General features: G+C 44.4%; 1 protein-coding gene across 1 annotated transcript; it reads left to right on the top strand.

The window, feature by feature from the left end:
• Nucleotides 1-4207: 4207 nt before the first annotated feature.
• Nucleotides 4208-21433, top strand: tm6sf2a (transmembrane 6 superfamily member 2a). Its single transcript, XM_014141249.2, has 10 exons — nt 4208-4512; nt 4820-4941; nt 5104-5201; nt 5352-5455; nt 5551-5633; nt 5757-5881; nt 6879-6980; nt 18214-18306; nt 20105-20224; nt 20412-21433. Exons 1-10 carry the CDS (start codon nt 4427-4429, stop codon nt 20619-20621), a joined length of 1143 nt encoding a protein of 380 aa, XP_013996724.1. The 5' UTR covers nt 4208-4426; the 3' UTR covers nt 20622-21433.
• Nucleotides 21434-21701: the final 268 nt, after the last annotated feature.

The raw sequence follows: 21701 nt of genomic DNA, 5'->3' as shown, positions 1-21701 counted from the left end.
TCTCCCTCCTCCTCCCTTTGCATTTACCATGATCATAATTCTCTGAAGCTGCGGTATGTAATCCTCTATTACCACCTCTTTCCATGGAGACGGAGGGGAGATAACCGGCTGTAGCGTATATCACGTCTGTAGCTGAGACCCACAATTAATGGGTTCCTTTTGGGTCACGAGCCTTGGCTTAAGACTGGGTCCTGGCAAGACATTGATTTTGTTTAATCAGTTTGGGAGAAGATTATTTTTTACTTGGTTTAATGTTGAAGAGGACATCTCAACAGTGGATTGATGAACCAAGTCCCATACACAACCCTGTCTGAATGTGTCATCTTTGTCTGTTTGTTCTCATAAACTGGGTAGTTTGAGCCCTGAATGCTGGTTGGCTGACAGCCGTGGTATATCACACCTTGTACCACGGTACGACAAAACATTTATTTTAACTACTCTAATTACATTGGTAACCAGTTTATAATAGCAATAACGCACCTCAAGGATTTGTGAAATATGGTCAATATACCACGGCTAAGGGCTGTGTCCAGGCATTCTACGCTGCGTCGTGCCTAAGAACAGCCCTTAGCCGTGGTATATTGGCATGACAGGAATTCTTGCTTTTCACTGTCACAGAGGGTTCTCTGAGATGAGACACAGATACACTGTGAGAGAGACAAATGATGATTTTGGAAAGGTGTCCTATAGTAGGCTATCTGTCCATAATAATAATAATAATAATAATAATAATAATAATGATGATGATGCTGATAATAATAATGACAATAATCTTCACTATCTGTAGTTTATGTATTGCACAGTATTTTATAGTATTTTGAACTCTAATCAGTCAGATAAGTCAGTGAATGTCACGTCCTGACCATAGAAAGCTGTTATTTTCTATGGTAGAGTAGGTCAGGGCGTGACAGGGGGGTTTTCTAGTTTAGTTTTTCTATGTTGGCATGTTCTAGTTTTGTATTTCTATGTTGGGTTTGTTTGGGATGATCTCCAATTAGAGGCAGCTGGTCCTCGTTGTCTCTAATTGGAGATCATACTTAAGTAGGTGTTTTTTCCCACCTGGGTTTGTGGAATATTGTTCTTGAGTTAGTGTTTCAACTCTGCGTCACGGTTTGTTGGGTTTGTTTGTTCGTTCAGTTCAGTGTGTATGTATTGCATAGTTTCACAGTGAAAATAAAATGTGGAATAACACACACGCTGCACTTTGGTCCGCTCCTCCTTACGACAACCGTGACAAAATCTCCCACCACCAAAGGACCAAGCAGCGTGGTATGGACCAGTGGACTATTGAGGAGATAAGGAGGAGTATATCCAGGACTTTGGAGGAATTAGGGGCAGGAGAAAAGCGCCTCCCATGGGAACAGGTGGAGACAGCGAGAGCACGGCAACAAGGGAAGCACGAGAGGCAGCCCCCCCCAAAAAATTGGGGGGGCACACGGGGAGATTGGCAGAGTCAGGTTGGAGACCTGAGCCAACTCCTCATGCTTACAGTGTTATGCGGTGATGCGCACTGTGTCGCCAGTGCGCATTCACAGCCCGGTGCGCTCTGTCCCTGCCCCACGTACCAGGCCTCCAGTGAGTCTATCCAGCCTGGTACGCCCTGTGCCTGCTCCTCGCACTCGCCCTGAGGTGTGTGTTATCAGTCTGGTGCTACCTGTGCCAGCCCCACGCATCAGGCCTCCAGTGCGCCTTCCCAGTCCAGAGCTTCCGGCGACAGTTCCCAGTCCAGAGCTTCCGGCAACGTCCCCCAGTCCGGAGCCTCCAGTGACGTTCCCTAGTCCGGTGAGACTTGTTCCGGCTCCACGTAAGAAGCCTCCAGTGATGATCCATGGTCCGACGCCTCCAGTGATAATCCATGGCCCGGAGCCAGTAGGGATGATCCATGGCCCGGAGCCTGTAGGGATGATCCATGGCCCGGAGCCTGTAGGGATGATCCATGGCACGAAGCCTCCAGTGATAATCCATGGCACGGAGCCTCCAGTGATGATTCATGGCACGGAGCCTCCAGTGATGATCCATGGCACGGAGCCTCCAATGTTGATCCATGGCACAAAGCCTCCAGTGGTGATCCATGGCGCGGAGCCTACAGCGACGATCCATGGGATAGAGCCTGTAGCGACTATCCCCAGTCCGGAACCTCCTGAGACGGTCTGCAGTCCGGAACCTCCTGAGACGGTCTGCAGTCCGGAACCTCCTGAGACGGCCTGCAGTCTGGAACCTCCTGAGACGGCCTGCAGCCCGGAACCTCCGGTGATGATACACGGGGTGGTGACACAAAAGCGGAGGGATCAGCGGGCGGAGTGGGGGTTACGCCCCGGAGCCGCCTCCTCTGCTGGAGGATTCGCGGGATGAGAAGGTTCTGTATACGCCATAGACATTTGTCACCCTCCCTAACCCTCCCTTTGTTTTTTTTGTTTTTTTGTTTTAGGTGCATTCGGAGTCTGCACCTTTGGGGGGAGGGGGGTACTGTCACGTCCTGACCATAGAAAGCTGTTATTTTCTATGGTAGAGTAGGTCAGGGTGTGACAGGTTTTTTTTCTAGTTTAGTTTTTCTATGTTGTCATGTTCTAGTTTTGTATTTCTATGTTTTCTATGATCTCCAATTAGAGGCAGCTGGTCCTCGTTGTCTCTAATTGGAGATCATACTTAAGTAGGTGTTTTTTTTCCACCTGGGTTTGTGGGAGATTGTTCTTGAGTTAGTGTATGTTTCAACTCTGCATCACGGTTTGTTTTTGTTCGTTCAGTTTAGTGTGTATGTATTGCATAGTTTCACAGTGACAAAATGTGGAACGACACACACGCTGCACTTTGGTCCGCTCCTTCCTACAACAGCCGTGACAGTGAATGTTTAATTACATTTATTTTGGACAAGGTCTGCATGTTCAATTTCCTAAAATGTACATATTTCGACATTGTACTCAGCTCAAATTCAATCCCTACTCTCTGTTCGCTCTTCAGTTAATTATGCCAACATAGTTAGTGTTTTTAAACATGTGTATGCCTACTATTGCTACTCCACTCATTGATAGCAAGTTCTCCAGTTATATCTTTGTAGCTCCAGTGAAATTATTTTCTTACAGTTTGTGCATTCATTTAGAGTATCTGTTTCCGCTTCTCGGAGTTCCGCTCGTGCACATACGCGCTCTACTACAAGGCGCGCCCTCAGTGGAAACATGTACTTACAAAAACAAACTAATCAAATAATATTGTATTTTTCACATGCGCCGAATACAACAGTTGTAGACCTTACAGTGAAATGCTATTTCCAAACGATGCAGAGTTAAAAATGAAAAATACAAAATAAAAACATGTGAGAAATAAAACACACAAGAATTAAGCTATTTACAATGAATCAAGAAGCGTGCACCCCTTTTCCCACGGGTTCTGTCATTTTGTGAACATACTATTCAATGAGATTTGTCGTATATCAGATGGTATACCTGTTTGAGAAAGGCCTGTGAATATTATGTGGCGTTATCTACATGTGTGTATAGCCTTCAGCTCCTTTAAACAGGTCATTGGGTATAGGTATCAAGTTACAGAACCCGCTGGGAAAAGGGGTGTATGCCTCTTGATGCTCAAGGTATTTCCTTAGGCCAAATGCTGATTTTTGGATTGAGTTCAGTTTTTTATTTACACTGAACAAAAATATTAACGCTACATGTAAAGTGTTGGTCCCATGTTTCATGAACTGAAACAAAATATCCCAGAAATTGTGCATATGCACAATGTTTATTTCTCTCAAGAATTACGTTTTCTGTGTGTATGGAACATTTCTTGGATCTTTTATATCAGTTGTGTTTATATTTTTGTCTATGTTTAGAGAAATACATTGTTTGTTTTTGTTCATTTGCTTTTGTTCATCGTTTGACTACATTGTTATTGACCTCTACCACAGTTACCATCACCTTTATTTTGAGAATAAAACATATTTTTGCCACATACCACAAGATGGCAATGACATGTAGACCTACTGTAGGACTAGGTTCCAGTAATCCATTCTTTGTCGATAGATCCAAAAGTCGAAGCCTTGACAGAAAAATATATATACATTTGACAACTATTTAAAACTGGAATGTAATTAATTTATGCATTAATGTATTTTATGCACAACGCACTCTGTGCATAGCCTACGCATTGCGTAAAACTATTTATAGGTTTATAGGCTATATAGACTAGGATACTCTGAGAATAATGCAATCATGAAGTTTGTGAACTTTGAACCAAAGCAGTGAACAGCTGATGTCGAGGGTCAATGAAAGCTTTGTAAAAAGAGTGATCACAATCACCATTCAGGAGACAAGGTGTGGACAGCAGCAGTAATCTTCCACTGAAACTCGGGATATATAGTTTTCCTGTTCCTTTTCAGTTCACTGTTCAGATTATTCACTTTGGCTGAGGTGTTATATGAATCAACGGTACAAAGATGCAGCTGCCTGTGGACATATGTGTTTTCCTTCTGTCTCTTGTGGCTCCTGCGGTTCTCTACACTATGAACAATGTCATAAAACAGTAAGTTGGGTTCATCTCACACACCATTTTATATTGTGTAAAATAATCATGATCACTTTTACCATGACACACAACACCTGATCATCCATACTTTTTAGTCAAACGTCTTTCCTAGGCTACACCTTCATAGACGGCAGCTACAGTTAGGTCATCATTCTTCAGTGGCTTAGTCATTCATTCGTTCAGTCATTCATTCAGATCGGTGATACCTTCGAGGAGAGGAAAAAAGGCCCCAGAGTTTTTCCCTATGTAGTTTCATAAGGTGTGTGAGTTTGTATTACTGATACTGTGTCTTTCTCCTCCACAGGCCTGTAATGGTGTTGACACTAGGAGCTGCCGTACTGTACATTATACCCTACGTCATGTCTTTCCTCGTCCTCCATCTTCTCGCATTGCAACACTGGGAAAACATTGACCCCTTGTTTTATGGTATGTAGTAGTCAGAGACCGTAAAGGTGGTAGTAGTATGTGAGCACATTATAAAGGGGTGTTGAAGATAATTGAAAAGAATGCGCGAGTGAAACTGAATGAGAGAGGTGTCTCTCTCTCTCTCTCTCTCTCTCTCTCTCTCTCTCTCACTCTCTCTTTCAGTGTTGGCTGTGTTTTCCTTCACATGTCTGGTGGGCCTGACCAATGCTTTGGAACAGGATGGCTACATCTCTGGTTACATGGGCTTCTACCTGAAGAAGGTTAGTTTAACTAACAAGTCCTTTCCTTTACCTCATTAATTAATCATTTGTACTAGACTATTGATTGATATGTGGTTTGGAAAATGCTTTGTAGAAACCACATTACCAAGCAATATATCAGCTATTGAACATGACCTGTTGATCTGTCAGGGGGAGCCCCATCTGAGTGCAGCCTACGCTGTGATGATGAATTACTGGGAGGGAGTCCTTCACTTCCTCCTCTTCCTCATCATCATCCATCGCATGTTCAGGGGGTAAGTGGCACTTCGTTACAGTGATTCTACAGTAGTACCAATAGTGGCAATAAGATTTTTGGCGAGATGATTAAATCTATTTCCTATTCATAAAGGAAGTCCTATCGCAGCCTGGCGTTGTTCTGGGCTGGGTCTTCCATCGCCCACCAGATCGTCTTCATCCCAGGAGTAGTCATCGGTGAGTGTGTTTCAAAGAAAGTGCCATTACTGTTACTCTCTGGTATAGTCTAACACGGCCAAATGGTGGCAAACAGGTATATCAGGAACAAACATGTTAATATTGTCATGGCTCCTCACGCAGGTAAATATGGTTCAAACATTCATCCCGCCTTCTGGAGGAATACTCCCTTCCTGTTGCTGCCCGTCTGGGGAGCCATCCTGCTCTTCAGTAGAGAGAGAGAGCTGCCAATCATTCCTGCAGACAAGGTGAGATACACAGATGGAACAGCAGTGCAGTAAAGCTAACTTTCGACTGGACTGATATGTTTGTTTCATCCATGAACTGAATATGATCAGTTCACTTTAAGAGAATAACTAACCATCGTGGTGCAGTCACTAATCCCTCCCACACAAAACACACATTCATTACGGCAAACCGTAGAAAAACATTTCTCAACGAAAACAAGGACAAATTCAGGTAGGTCCGTCCCCAGTGACTTCTGTTTGCTTCCGTTTGCTTCCGAGTGACTACAATTGTTGGCTGCTTTTCCTTCACTCTGTGGTCCAACTCATCCAAAACCATCTCAAATGGGTTCAGGTTGGGTGACTGTGGAGGCCAGGTCATCTGATGCAGCACTCCACACACTCTCCTTCTTGGTTAAATAGCCCTTACACAGCCTGTAGGTGTTCTGGGTCATTGTCCTGTTGAAAAACAAATGATAGTCCCACTAAGTGCAAACCAGATGGGATGGCGTATTGCTACAGAATGCTGTGGTAACCATGCTGATTAAGTGTGCCTTGAATTCTAAATAAATCACAGACAGTGTCACCAGCAAAGCACCCCCACACCATCACACCTCCTCCTCCATGCTTCACGGTGGGAACCACACATGCAGAGATCATCCGTTCACCTACTCTGCGTCTCACAAAGACAAGTCGGTTGGAACCCAAAATCTTTCTACTGATTTCTACTGGCCTAATATCCATTGCTCGTGTTTCTTGGCCCAAGCAAGCCCCTTTTTCTTATTGGTGTCCTTTAGTAGTGTTTTCTTTTTCTTTGTTCAACACTTTTTTGGTTACAACATGATTCCATATGTGTTTCATAGTTTTGATGTCTTCACTATTATTCCACAATGTAGAAAATAGTAAAAATAAAGAAAAACCCTGGAATAAGTCGGTGTCCAAACGTTTGACTGGTACTGAACCTGAACCGTACAGTAACCCAGTTGGACTGACACAGGTTGTGTTTGTCTGTATTCCTCAGATTGCAGTAGCACAGAAGAGAAGTCTCCTCTACAGGCCTGTTGACCTGATCCTGTCTCTGCTACTGCTGGGAGCCATGGCCTTCTCTGTCTTCAGGGGCATTGTAAGTAACAGACCAACCACTCACTTCACTATGGGGGGGATTCCAACTCGAGTTGCACACTTTTCTCACCTTCCAATATTTCATGGTTTGAACAATTGGATAATATGACAACTGTCAGGATGAATCAAACCAGTGTATTTTTGATTCATCAATATGCTATTTACCCGCTATTCGGTTGCTGGGGAGCTCAAGTAAAGGAAGATATGATGTAGGTTTGTCTACATATACTCTGTATTCTGACCTTGACTTAATTCCCCTCATAATTCCACCACCTTTATGTGCGATGGAATGAGGAATAAGGTGGAGCAACCTGTCGGTCCTAAGTGGAACAACGTCTACTTTCTGTTTTCCCGATAGAAATAACACCGTTCTCCATGCACTGTAAAATAACACCGTTCTCCATGCACTGTAAAATAACATCGTTCTCCATGCACTGTAAAATAACACCGTTCTCCATGCACTGTAAAATAACACCGTTCTCCATGCATTGTAAAATAACACCGTTCTCCATGCACTGTAAAATAACACCGTTCTCCATGCACTGTAAAATAACACCGTTCTCCATGCACTGTAAAATAACACCGTTCTCCATGCACTGTAAAATAACACCGTTCTCCATGCACTGTAAAATAACACCGTTCTCCACGCACTGTAAAATAACACCATTATCCACGCACTGTAAAATAACACCATTCTCCATGCACTGTAAAATAACACCATTCTCCATGCACTGTCATTTACACATTGATAAGAGCTAGGTAAATAAGTAAGCCATTTGGATTAGTGGGTTGTAAATATAAATGACAGTAGTTTTAGATCTATTTTACCTGATCGATGGAGACAAATGTGAAACCAGTAATATGGCTGCAAACTGAAGCATATCAACATATCACCTTTTCCACAGTGAAGTTTATGAAATGCTGGCTTTATAACCAGCAGGGATGAAATTTGGAGACCCAAGCTATAAGCTTCTGTAGCCATGCACAAATGACAGTATAGCGGAAAACCTAACGAGTGGATTTAGGATGTCTAGAAAGTTTTTATTTTATGCCTGGACTTTTCACTGTATGAAAAAAATACATGTATTTTGTTAAATATTAGCCACTATTGGTAGCCACCGTCAGTTAGATATACCCACATTTATATCTGCCACTTTAGTGTTAGTTTCCTTACATTTATATCTGTCACTTTAGTGTTAGTTTCCTTACATTTATATCTGTCACTTTAGTGTTAGTTTCCTTACATTTATATCTGTCACTTTAGTGATAGTTTCCTCACATTTATATCTGCCACTTTAGTGTTAGTTTCCTTACATTTATATCTGCCACTTTAGTGTTAGTTTCCTCACATTTATAACTGTCACTTTAGTGTTTGTTTCCTTACATTTTGCATCATTCCATTACATCGTTAGTTGACCTTTCTTTCCTCTGTCGAGTTCGTGTGGGTAGCCATAGTGGATCATATTAGGCTAATGTATTCCAAGTTGTGCAATAATTTGGAACAGGTAGCCTATTTGAATCATTAAGGAACACAGACCATAAGTAGCAGTTTAAACCTGGAGCCTGGCTCATGGTTCGTGACGACTGGACCATTTTCATACAGTTCCATGATTAGTGAGGATTATTAGGGTAGATTTTTTGGGACTACGGTTCAATCCCTATTGCACACTTTTCTAAACTTCCAATATTTAATGGATTGAATAATTTAATAATATGACAGCTTTCAGGATTGGATTTTTGATTGATCAATATATTTAGTGCATAAAGGATCTCCAAATGTGTTTAAAAAAAATGATTCATACTTTCCTAACCCCAAAATGTGCCTAAATAATCTACAAAACAAGAGTATTTAGAAATCTACCAGTTGGTGCTGAAACAAAGACGTGTATGTATATATTTAGTTGGCTTTCTTTAATTAATCCCTGTATTCTGAACCCATTATCTCCATGTATTCTAGTGCCTGTCGCCAAAATTCGAATTGAAGATACACCATATTTAAAGGGATGGCTTAAATAAATGTACTGAAAACACTATTGAATGGAAACATCGATGAGTAAATCTGTTGGCCGGCAAGTGGGAAGGTTTTCAGTGATTGAATTAAATGTATTCAGTGCAGGCAAAAAAATCATATCAAATTGTATTGGTCACACACACATGGTTAGCAGATGTTAATGGTCACACACACATGGTTAGCAGATGTTAATGGTCACACACACATGGTTAGCAGATGTTAATGGTCACACACACATGGTTAGCAGATGTTAATGGTCACACACACATGGTTAGCAGATGTTAATGGTCACACACACATGGTTAGCAGATGTTAATGGTCTCCTACACATGGTTAGCAGATGTTAATGGTCACACACACATGGTTAGCAGATGTTAATGGTCACACACACATGGTTAGCAGATGTTAATGGTCTCCTACACATGGTTAGCAGATGTTATTGGTCTCCTACACATGGTTAGCAGATGTTATTGGTCTCCTACACATGGTTAGCAGATGTTATTGGTCTCCTACACATGGTTAGCAGATGTTATTGGTCTCCTACACATGGTTAGCAGATGTTATTGGTCTCCTACACATGGTTAGCAGATGTTATTGGTCTCCTACACATGGTTAGCAGATGTTATTGGTCTCCTACACATGGTTAGCAGATTAATGCGAGTGTAGCGAAATGCTTGTGCTTCTAGTTCCGACCGTGCAGTAATATCTAACAGGTAATCTAACAATTTCACAACAATTACCTTATACACACAAGTGTAAAGGAATGAATAAGAACATGTACATAGAAATATATGGATGAGCGATGGATGAACGGCATAGGCAAGATGCAGTAGATGGTATAGAGTACAGTATATACATATGAGATGAGTAATGTAGGGTCTGTAAACGTTATATAAAGTGGCATTGTTTAAAGTGACTAGTGATGCATTTATTACATCCAATTTTTAATTATTAAAGTGGGTAGAGATTGAGTCTGTATGTTGACAGCAGCCACTCAATGTTAGTGATGGCGGTTTAACAATCTGGTGGCCTGGAGATAGAAGCTGTTTTTCAGTCTCTCAGTCCCAGCTTTGATGCACCTGTACTGGCCTCGCCTTCTGGATGATAGCGGGGTGAACAGGCAGTGGCTCGGGTGGTTGTTGTCCTTGATGATCTTTTTGGCCTTCCTGTGACATTGGGTGGTGTAGGTGTCCTGGAGGGCAGGTAGTTTGAGCCCGGTGATGCATTGTGCAGACCTCACTACCCTCTGGAGAGCCCTGCGCTTGTGGGTGGAGCAGTTGCCGTACCAGGTAGTGATACAGCCCGACAGGATGCTCTCGATTGTGCATCTGTAAAAGTTTGTGAGTGTTTTCGGTGACAAGACAAATTTCTTCAGCCTCCTGCGGTTGGGTATGAGGAATTTAAGACTTTCCACCTTCTCCATTACTGTCTCGTTGATGTGGTTAGGGGGGTGCTCCCTCTGCTGTTTCCTGAAGTCCACGATCATCTCCTTTGTTTTGTTGAGTGTGAGGTTATTTTCCTGACACCACACTCTGAGGGCCCTCACCTCCTCCCTGTAGGCCGTCTCATTGTTGTTGGTAATCAAGCCTACCACTGTAGTGTCGTCTGCAAACTTGATGATTGAGTTGGAGGCGTGCATGGCCACGCAGTCATGGGTGAACATGGAATACAGGAGAGGGCTGAGAACACACCCTTGTGGGGCCCCAGTGTTAAGGATCAGTGGGGTGGAGATGTTGTTACCTACCCTCACCACCTGGGGGCAGAAAGCCCAGGACCAAGTTGCATAGGGCGGGGTTTAGACCCTTAATGACAAGTTTGGAGGGTACTATGGTGTTAAATGCTGAGCTGTAATCGATGAACAGCATTCTTACATAGGTATTCCTCTTGTTCAGATGGGTTAGGGCAGTGTGATTGCGATTGCGTCAACTGTGGACCTATTGGGTCGGTAAGCAAATTGGAGTGGGTCTAGGGTGTCAGGTAGGGTGGAGGTGATATGATCCTTGATTAGTCTCTCAAAGCACTTCATGATGACGGAGGTGAGTGCTACGGGGCGATAGTCGTTTAGCTCAGTTACCTTAGCTTTCTTGGGAACAGGAACAATGGTGGCCCTCTTGAACCATGTGGGAACAGCAGATTGGGATAGGGATTGATTGAATATGTCCGTAAACACACCAGCCAGCTGGTCTGCGCATGCTCTGAGGACGCGGCTAGGGATGCCGTCTGTGGCCGGCAGCCTTGCGAGAGGGTTAACACGTTTAAATGTCTTACTCACGTTGGCTGCAGTGAAGGAGAGCCCGCAGGTTTTGGTAGCCTGCCATGTCAGTGGCACTGTATTGTCCTCAAAGCAAGCAAAGAAGTTGTTTAATTTGTCTGGGAGCAAGACGTCGGTGTCCACGACGGGGCTGGTTTTCTTTTTGTAATCCGTGATTTACTGTAGACCCTGCCACATAAGTCTCGTGTCTGAGCCTTTGTCTTGCGACTCTACTTTGTCTCTATACTGACGCTTAGCTTGTTTGATTGTCTTGTGGAGGGAATAGCTACACTGTTTGTATTCTGTCATGTTTCCGGTCGCCTTGCTATGATTAAAAGCAGTGGTTCGCGCTTTCAGTTTTGTGCGAATGCTGCCATCAATCCACAGTTTCTGGTTGGGGAAGGTTTTAATAGTCACCGTGGGGTACAAAATCACTGATGCACTTGCTAATAAACTTGCTCACAAAACGGATGGCCCTGTGATAGACTGCATCTAATTTGCTGAGTAGAGTGTTGGAGGCTATTTTGTAAATGACATCGCCAAAGTCAAGGATCGGTAGGATAATCAGTTTTACAAGGGTATGTTTGGCAGCATGAGTGAAGGATGCTTTGTTTCAAAATAGAAAGCTGATTCTAGATTTAATTTTGGATTTGAGATGCTTAATGTGAGTCTGGAAGGAGAGTTTACAGTCTAACCAGACACCTAGGTATTTGTAGTTGTCCACATATTCTAAGTCAGAACCGTCCAGAGTAGTGATGCTGGGCGGCCTGGCAGGTGTGGGCAACGATCGGTTGCCGAGCATGCATTTAGTTTTACTTGCATTTAAGAGCAGTTGGAGGCCACGGAAGGAGAGTTGTATGGCCTTGAAGCTCGACTGGAGGTCAGTTAACTTCTTTGAGATAGGGGGCAGTATTTTGACATCCGGATGAAAAGCATGCCCAAAGTAAACTGCCTGCTACTCAGGCCCAGAAGCTAGGCTATGCATATAATTTATAGATTTGGATAGACAACGCTCTCAAGTTTCCAAAACTGTTAAAATAATGTCTGTGAGTACAACAGAACCCATATGGCAGGCAAAAACCTGAGAGAAATCCAACAAAGGAAGTGGGAAATCTGAGGTTTGTAGTTTTTTTAAAGTGATTGCCTATCCAATATCTTGTGTCTGTGGGGTCAGATTGCACTTCCTAAGGCTTCCACTAGATGTCAACAGTCTATAGAAGTTGTTTCAGGCTTGTATTGTGAAAGGGGATCGAATAAGGGCTGTTTCAACAAGTGGTCAAGCTGAAAGACATTAGTTTAGTCTCGCGCGTGGCCGTGAGCGCGACGCTCGTTCTCTTTCCTTTCTAACGACAATGGAATTGTCCGGTTGGAATATTATTGAAGATTTATGATAAAAACATCCTAAAGATTGTTTATATAGATCGTTTGACATGTTTCTACGAACTTTAATGGAACTTCTTTGACTTTTCGTCTGGACTTTGTGCCCACGCTTTGTGTATTTGGATTACTAGACTAAATGCACAAACAAAAAGGAGGTATTTGGACATAAAGATGAACTTTATCCAACAAAGCGAAGATGTATTGTCTAACATGGAGACCTGGGACTGCCATCAGATGAAGATCATCAAATGTAAGTGATTCATTTTAATGCTATTTCTGACTTTTGTGACACCTCTCCTTGGTTGGAAAATGGCTGTATGGTTTTCTGTGGCTAGGCGCTGACCTAACATAATCGCATGGTGTGCTTACGCCGTAAAGCCTTTTTTGAATCGGACACAGCAGCTGGATTAACAAGAAGTTTATCTTTAATTCTATGTATAACACTTGTATCGTTCATCAATGTTTATGATGAGTATTTCTGTAATTTGATGTGGCTCTCTGCAATTTCAGCGGATGTTTGTTTGAGACAATGCATTTCTGAACATCACGCGCCAATTTCAAATGAGGTTTTTGGAGATAAAGATGAACTTTATCGAACAAAATACACATTTATTGTCTAACATGGAGTCCTGGGAGTGCCATCCGGTGAAGATCATCAAAGGTTAGTGATTCATTTTAAAGCTATTTCTGACTATTGTGACACCTCTCCTTCTTTGGAAAATGGCTGTATGGTTTTCTGTGGCTCGGCGCTGACCTAACATAATCGCAAGCTTTTTTAAATCGGACACTGTGGCTGGATTAACAAGAAGTTTATCTTTAAAATGGTGTATAATACTTGTGTGTTTGAGGAATTTTAATTATGAGATTTCTGTTGTTTGAATTTGGCGTCCTGCAATTTCACTGGCTGTTGGCGAGGTGGGACGCTCACGTCCCGAACGATCCCAGAGAGGTTAACACAGTGTCCAAAGAAGGGCCAGAAGTATACAGAATGGTGTTGTCTGCGTAGAGGTGGATCAGAGAATCACCAGCAGCAAGAGCGACATCACTGATATATACAGAGAAAAGAGTCGGCCCGAGGATTGAACCCTGTGGCACCCCCATAAAGACTGCCAGAGGTCCGGACAACAGGCCCTCCGATTTGACACACTGAACTCTGTCTGAGAAGTAGTTGGTGAACCAGGCGAGGCAGTCATTTGAGAAACCAAGGCTGTTGAGTCTGCAGATAAGAACGTGGTGATTGAGAGAGTCGAAAGCCTTGGCCAGGTTGATGAATACAGCTGCACAGTATTGTCTCTTATCGATGGCGGTTATGATATCGTTTAGGACCTTGAGCGTGGCTGAGGTGCACCTGTGACCAGCTCTGAAACCAGATTGCATAGCGGAGAAGGTACGGTGGGATTCGAAATGGACGGTGATCTGTTTGTTAACTTGGCTTTCGAAGACCTTAGAAAGGTAGGGTAGGATAGATATAGGTCTGTAGCAGTTTGGGTCTAGGGTTTCTCCCCCTTTGAAGAGGGAGATGACCGTGGCAGCTTTCCAATCTTTGGCGATCTCAGACGATACAAAGGAGAGTTTGAACAGGCTAGTAATAGGGGTTGCAACAATTTCGGTGGATAACTTTAGAAAGAGAGGGTCCAGATTGTATAGCCCGGCTGATTTGTAGGGGTCCAGATTTTGTGGCTCTTTCAGAACATCACCTATCTGGATTTGGGTGAAGGAGAAATGGGGGAAGGCTTGGGCAAGTTACTCTGGGGGGGTGCAGGGCTGTTGACTGGGGTAGGGGTAGCCAGGTGGAAAGCATGGCCAGCCGTAGAAAAATGCTTATTGAAATACATCGGTGGTGACAGTGTTTCCTAGCCTCAGTGGGCAGCTGGGAGGTGTTCTTATTCTCAATGGACTTTAAAGTGTCCCAGAACTTTTTGGAGTTTGTGCTACAGGATGTAAATTTCTGTTTGAAAAAGCTAACCTTTGCTTCCTAACTGCCTGTGTATATTGGTTCCTAACTTCCCTGAAAAGTTGCATATCGCAGGGGCTATTCGAAGCTAATGCAATATGCCACAGGATGATTTTGTGCTGGTCAAGGACAGTCAGGTCTGGAGTGAACCAGGGGCTATATCTGTTCCTGGTTCAATTGTTTTTGAATGGGGCATACTTATTTAAAATGGTGAGGAAAGCACTTTTAAAGAATAACCGGACATCCTCTACTGACGGAATGAGGTCAATGTCCTTCCAGGATACCGGGGCCAGGTTGATTAGAAAGGCCTGCTCGCTGAAGTGTTTTAGGGAGCGTTTGACAGTGATGAGGAGAGGTTATTTGACCGCAGACCCATTACGGACGCAGACAATGAGGCAGTGATCGCTGAGATCCTGGTTGATGACAGCAGAGGTGTATTTGGAGGGCAGGTTGGTTAGGATGATATTTATGAGGGTGTCCATGTTTACGGATTTGGGGTTGTACCTGGTAGGTTCATTGATAATTTGACTGAGATTGAGGGCATCAAGCTTAAATTGTAGGACGGCCGGGGTGTTAAGCATGTCCCAGTTTAGGTCACTTAACAGCACGAGCCTTGAAGAAAGATGGGGGGGCAATCAATTCACATATGGTGTCCAGGGCACAGCTGGGGGCAGAAGGTGGTCTATAGCAAGTGTCAACGGTGAGAGACTTCTTTCTGGAAAGGTGGATTTTTAAAAGTAGGAACTCAAATTGTTTGGGCACAGACCTGGATTTTAAGACAGAACTCTGCAGGCTATCTCTGCAGTAGATTGCAACTCCGCCCCCTTTGGCAGTTCTACCTTGTCGGAAAATGTTATGGTTAGGGATGAACATTTCTGGGTTTTTGGTGGTCTTCCTAAGCAAGGATTCAGACACGGCTAGGACATCCGGGTTGGCAGAGTGTGCTAAGGCAGTGAATAAAACAAACTGGCTTCTAATGTTAACATGCATGAAACCAAGGCTTTTACGGTTACAGAAGTCAACAAATGAGAGCACTTGGGGGATGGGAGTAGAGCTAGGCGCTGCAGGGCCTGGATTAACCTCCATCACCAGAGGAACAGAGGAGGAGTTGGATAAGGGTACGGCTAAAGGCTATAAGAACTGGTCGTCTAGTACGTTCGGAACAGAGAGTAAAAGAAGCAGGTTTCTGGGCACAGTAGAATAGAATCAAGGCATAATGTACAGACAAATGTATGGTAGGATGTGAATATAGTGGAGGTTAACCTATGCACTGAGTGACGATGAGAGAGATAATGTCCCTAGAAACATAATTTAAACCAGGTGAGGTCACCACATTTGTGGGGGGTGGAACTAAAGGGTTAACTAAGGCATATTGAGCAGGGCTAGAGGCTCTACAGTGAAATAAGGCAATAATTACTAACCAAGACAGCAATGGACAAGGCATATTGACATTAGGGAGAGGCATGTGTAGCCGAGTGATCATAGGGTTCCAGTGAGTGGCTCGGGCCGTAGACACGGCGATTCAGGCAGCTAGCGGGCCGGGGATAGCAAGCTAGCAGAAGGGCCTTAGAGGGATGTCGCGACGGAAGAAAGTCTGTTGTAGCCCCCTTGTGCTGTTACGTCTGCAGACCAGCCATCGTGGATCAGCAGAGCTCCGTGTGGTTAAAGGATCCAAGCCAATTGGCAGAATAGATGCGTATAGTGGCCAAAGAATTTGTTCGATGGGCCTCTTAAGCTAACAGTCCGATATGCTCTAGACAGCTAGCGGGCCGCGGCTAGCAGGCTAGCAGATGGGCATTCAGGGGACGTTGCGACGGAGGAGCCAGTTGATAAACCCCCTCGGGCGAATTACATTGGTAGTCCAGTCGTGATGGGTCGGTGGGGGTCCAGGCCGATTGGCAAAATAGGTATTGTAGCCCAAGGAGTAGCTGATGGACCTCTTCGGCTAGCCGGGAGATGGGCCTAGCAAGGCTAGCTCCAGGCTAATTGGTTCTTGCTTCGGGACAGAGACGTTAGCCAGGAGTGGCCACTCGGATAGCAGCTAGCTAGCTGCGATGATCCAGATGAAAAGGTTCAGAGCTTGCGGTAGGAATCCGGAGATATGGAGAAAAATAAGTCCGATTTGCTCTGGTTTGAGTTGCGCTGTGCAGACTGAAGAGAGTTGTCCGGTCTAATGGTAGCTGATGACCGCTAGCAGTGGCTAGCTGGCTAGCTTCTGTTAGGGTTCCGGTTCAGAAGTAAGGAAATAGCAGATCCATACCACATTGGGTGAGGCGGATTGCAGAAGAGTATGTTGAAGTTGAGGTTAAGAAAAACATTTTTTTAAATAAATGCGAAGAAAAAAGATATATACATGGGACACGAAAAGACGAGGACAAAAAGACGTTTGACTGCTACGCCATCTTGGAGATTTGCCGAAAGGAGGACTAGGAAGGACTTTGTATGTGTCGCGGAAGTTAGAGTAGCAATGATCCAGAACGCTGCCAGCCCGGGTCGCGCATTCGATATGCTGATAAAATTTAGGGAGCCTTGTTTTCAGATTAGCTTTGTTAAAATCCCCAGCTACAATAAATGCAGCCTCAGGATATATGCTTTCCAGTTTACATAGAGTCCAATGAAGTTCTTTCAGGGTGGTCGAGGTGTCTGCTTGGGGGGGGGAGGTATACACGACTGTGATTATAATCGAAGAGAATTCTCTTGGTAAATAATGCGGTCGGCATTTGATTGTAAGGAATTCTACGTCAGGTGAACAAAAGGACTTGAGTTCCTGTATGTTGTTATGATCACACCACGACTCGTTAATCATAAGGCATACACCACCGCCCTTCTTCTTACTAGAGAGATGTTTGTTTCTGTCGGCGCGATGCGTGAAGACACCAGGTGGATGTACCGACTCAGGTAACATCCCGAGTGAGCCATGTTTCCGTGAAACAGAGAATGTTACAATCTCTGTCTCTCTGGAAGGCATCCCTTGCTCGAATTTGGTTTACCTTGTTGTCAAGAGACTGGACATTGGCGAGTAGTATACTCGGGAGCGGTGAGTGATGTGCCCGTCTACGGAGCCTGACCAGAAGACCGCTCCATCTGCCCCTTCTGCGACGCCGTTGTTTTGGGTCGCCGGCTGGGATCCGATCCATTGTCCTGGGTGGTGGTCCAAACAGAGGATCCGCTTCGGGAAAGTTGTATTCCTGGTCGTAATGTTGGTAAGTTGACGTTGCTCTTATATCCAATAGTTCTTCCCGGCTGTATGTAATAGAACTTAAGATTTCCTGGGGTAACAACGTAAGAAATAATACATAAAAAACTAAATACTGCATAGTTTCCTAAGAACACAAAGCGAGGCGACCATCTCTGTCGGAGCCATCTTCCTAACGGGAATCATGTCTGCAAAGCCCGTTAGGCACCAGGATAAGGTAAGTCTGAATACCAATTACTGAGAAGTGCGAAGGCGTGCGTAGGAAAGGCGTACATTTCCTAAGTCTGAATCGTAGGGTTCATATAGCCAGTGTGTTTCTTCTTTAGCCAACAAAATTGTACATCATTGATTGATTGATTGATTGATTCATGTGTTCATTCATTGATCCATTAATCCATTCATTCATCCATTCATTCATTCACTCTCTCTCTCTCTCACTCAGGTGGCCCTTGACTGTCCTCTGGATACCTGCTTCACCTATATCTACCAGTATGAGCCTTACCTCAAGGATCCTGTGGTCTTCCCTAGGATCACGGTGAGTTGAGCCTTACCTCAAGGACCCCGTGGTCTTCCCTAGGGTCATGGTGAGTTGTAGAAAATATACTGCTCAAAAAAATAAAGGGAACACTTAAACAACACATCCTAGTTCTGAATGAAATAAATAATCTTATTAAATACTTTTTTCTTTACATAGTTGAATGTGCTGACAAAAAAATCACACAAAAATAATCAATGGAAATCCAATTTATCAACCCATGGAGGTCTGGATTTGGAGTCACACTCAAAATTAAAGTGGAAAAACACACTACAGGCTGATCCAACTTTGATGTAATGTCCTTAAAACAAGTCAAAATGAGGCTCTGTAGTGTGTGTGGCCTCCACGTGCCTGTATGACCTCCCTTTAACGCCTGGGCATGCTCCTGATGAGGTGGCGGATGGTCTCCTGAGGGATCTCCTCCCAGACCTGGACTAAAGCATCCGCCAACTCCTGGACAGTCTGTGGTGCAATGTGGTGTTGGTGGATGGAGCGAGACATGATGTCCCAGATGTGCTCAATTGGATTCAGGTCTGGGGAACGGGCGGGCCAGTCCATAGCATCAATGCCTTCCTCTTGCAGGAACTGCTGACACACTCCAGCCACATGAGGTCTAGCATTGTCTTGCATTAGGAGGAACCCAGGGCCAACCGCACCAGCATATGGTCTCACAAGGGGTCTGAGGATCTCATCTCGGTACCTAATGGCAGTCAGGCTACCTCTGGCGAGCACATGGAGGGCTGTGCGGCCCCCCAAAGAAATGCCACCCCACACCCTGACTGACCCACAGCCAAACCGGTCATGCTGGAGGATGTTGCAGGCAGCAGAACGTTCTCCACGGCGTCTCCAGACTCTGTCACGTCTGTCACATGTGCTCAGTGTGAACCTGCTTTCATCTGTGAAGAGCACAGGGCGCCAGTGGCGAATTTGCCAATCTTGGTGTTCTCTGGCAAATGCCAAACGTCCTGCACGGTGTTGGGCTGTAAGCACAACCCCCACCTGTGGACGTCGGGCCCTCAAAACCACCCTCATGGAGTCTGTTTCTGAACGTATGAGCAGACACATGCACATTTGTGGCCTGCTGGAGGTCATTTTGCAGGGCTCTGGCAGTGCTTCTCCTGCTCCTCGCACAAAGGCGGAGGTAGCAGTCCTGCTGCTGGGTTGTTGCCCTCCTACGGCCTCCTCCACTTCTCCTGATGTACTGGCCTGTCTCCTGGTAGCGCCTCCATGCTCTGGACACTATGCTGACAGACACAGCAAACCTTCTTGCCACAGCTCGCATTGATGTGCCATCCTGGATGAGCTGCACTACCTAAGCCACTTGTGTGGGTTGTAGACTCCGTCTCATGCTACCAATAGAGTGAAAGCACCGCCAGCATTCAAAAGTGACCAAAACATCAGCCAGGAAGCATAGGAACTGAGAAGTGGTCTGTGGTCCCCACCTGCATAACCACTCCTTTATTGGGGGTGTCTTGCTAATTGCCTATAATTTCCGCCTGTTGTCTATTCCATTTGCACAACAGCATGTGAAATTTATTGTCAATCAGTGTTGCTTCCTAAGTGGACAGTTTGATTTCACAGAAGTGTGATTGACTTGGAGTTACATTGTGTTGTTTAAGTGTTCCCTTTATTTTTTTGAGCAGTGTAGAATGAGTAAAACACACATAGATCTTCATTCCATTGTCCGTTATGGCGTACTATCCATATTTGTTCCTGTTCGATGCTGCTTGATAGTGTAGTCGCCATTGCATCCATCTTGATGTCGAACGACACGTGTCTTGTTATTTGATTGCTCTAGATGCTGGTGTATTTGTTCTATGCGTTGCCTCTGCTGGCTGCATTCATATACGGGTTGAGGAACCCTGGTTGTACCTGGATGTTGGACTGGGCCATCTTCTTTGCGGGGGCCATAGCCCAGGTAATAATATTGGTCGCTTCAATGGCAGTTCACACGCAGTGTGATGTACCAGGGATTTAACAAGCAGCTGTGATACAAATTATATTTTTGATGATTTTTTACACAATTGTTGTGTTTCTATTCTGTTCCTATTATTCATCTTCCATTAACGCCCCCTCACACCCACCCTTCTCCTCCCCTTCCCCAGACCCAGTGGTGCCATATCGGGGGATCACTCCACTCCCGAACCCCCTTCACATACCGGGTCCCAACAGACAAATGGTTGACCGTTATGATTCTAAACGGGGTGTATGTAGCTGTACCGATCCTCCTAGCCATCCGATGCCGCCTCAGCCCCACTTTCTTCATGCCTAGTGTACCAGAGGGACAGACTAGCCCGGAGAAGAAGGACAACTAAACCCAGAACACTACAATTCCCACTGAGCATGGACTCAGTGAGCGAATGGTCTAGAATGCTACTGTAAGATCAAGAACTACTGTACCCACGATCCTAAAGAACCCAAACGTTTTGGTGAGGCGAACCACCTATGTTTCTGGAAATGTGACCCTCCAGATTTACAAAACAATGTTATATCAATCTAGAACACATCAAGCAAATTAACTAACATTTCTTACATTATCCGCTCCCTCTGTCGGTTAGAGCCTTTTGGAGTAAAGTTCAGGCCCATGTCTACAACAGCGGAATACAGTACAGTGCATTAAACAGCCAAAACCAAGCCCTGCTACAAGCCATCTATTCTGCAGTAGCACTCCCTATATGGACTATTGGATCGAGATAAAGCCTGTTTGTGGACATGGCTTTATCTATGTGGCTAGTGAGTCAGTGAGACAGTCTCAGGCGGTATACTATAGTAGGGCCTAAAAGGCCTATAAACCTGGACTCTGATCACTGACATTGATACAGCAGGACAGCATTGCCTCATAGAGTTATCACAGAGGAACTGTGAAACTATGGACCATGTTGAGGACTCTTTTTGTTTTTTTTGCTGAACAACTGTGTTGTAGTGCTGCTGATAAGACCAGATAACAAGGCATGTTTCACAAGATGTGGTTGGGATTGGAGAGACCACTATAGGAAGTCATGGTTTGAGGGGACAAATGTTAAGTTAGTATTTATGAAACAAATGATGGCTATTTTTGGAGGGGTTCGGACAGAATTACTTCAATAAATGTTTGTTATGTGAATATATTAAAATATGTGAACAACTACACTATTCTGTTTCTTTGAGTAGTTGTACTCTGGTCCTGGGTTGGTCTGTATCCTGATGTGTCCATATCTCTATTCTTGTGAAATACTCTGTTTACCTTTTTCATGCAAGTCTGCCTGACTGTTGAGGCAACAGGGCAGAGATTCATCAGATACTGAAAGTGGTGGGATGCTCAGTCTTTCACTGGAACATTGTTTTTATCATAATAGTTGCCCAAAACCACTGATGTTGCGGCAGATTTTCCCACCACCTAATGGATAAGCTTTGGA

The sequence above is a fragment of the Salmo salar genome, chromosome ssa14 (assembly GCF_905237065.1).
Source record: "Salmo salar chromosome ssa14, Ssal_v3.1, whole genome shotgun sequence".
Taxonomy (NCBI): Eukaryota; Metazoa; Chordata; class Actinopteri; order Salmoniformes; family Salmonidae; genus Salmo; species Salmo salar.
Note: the sequence above shows the minus strand (reverse complement) of the source record. Positions and strands in the feature narration are given on the sequence as shown.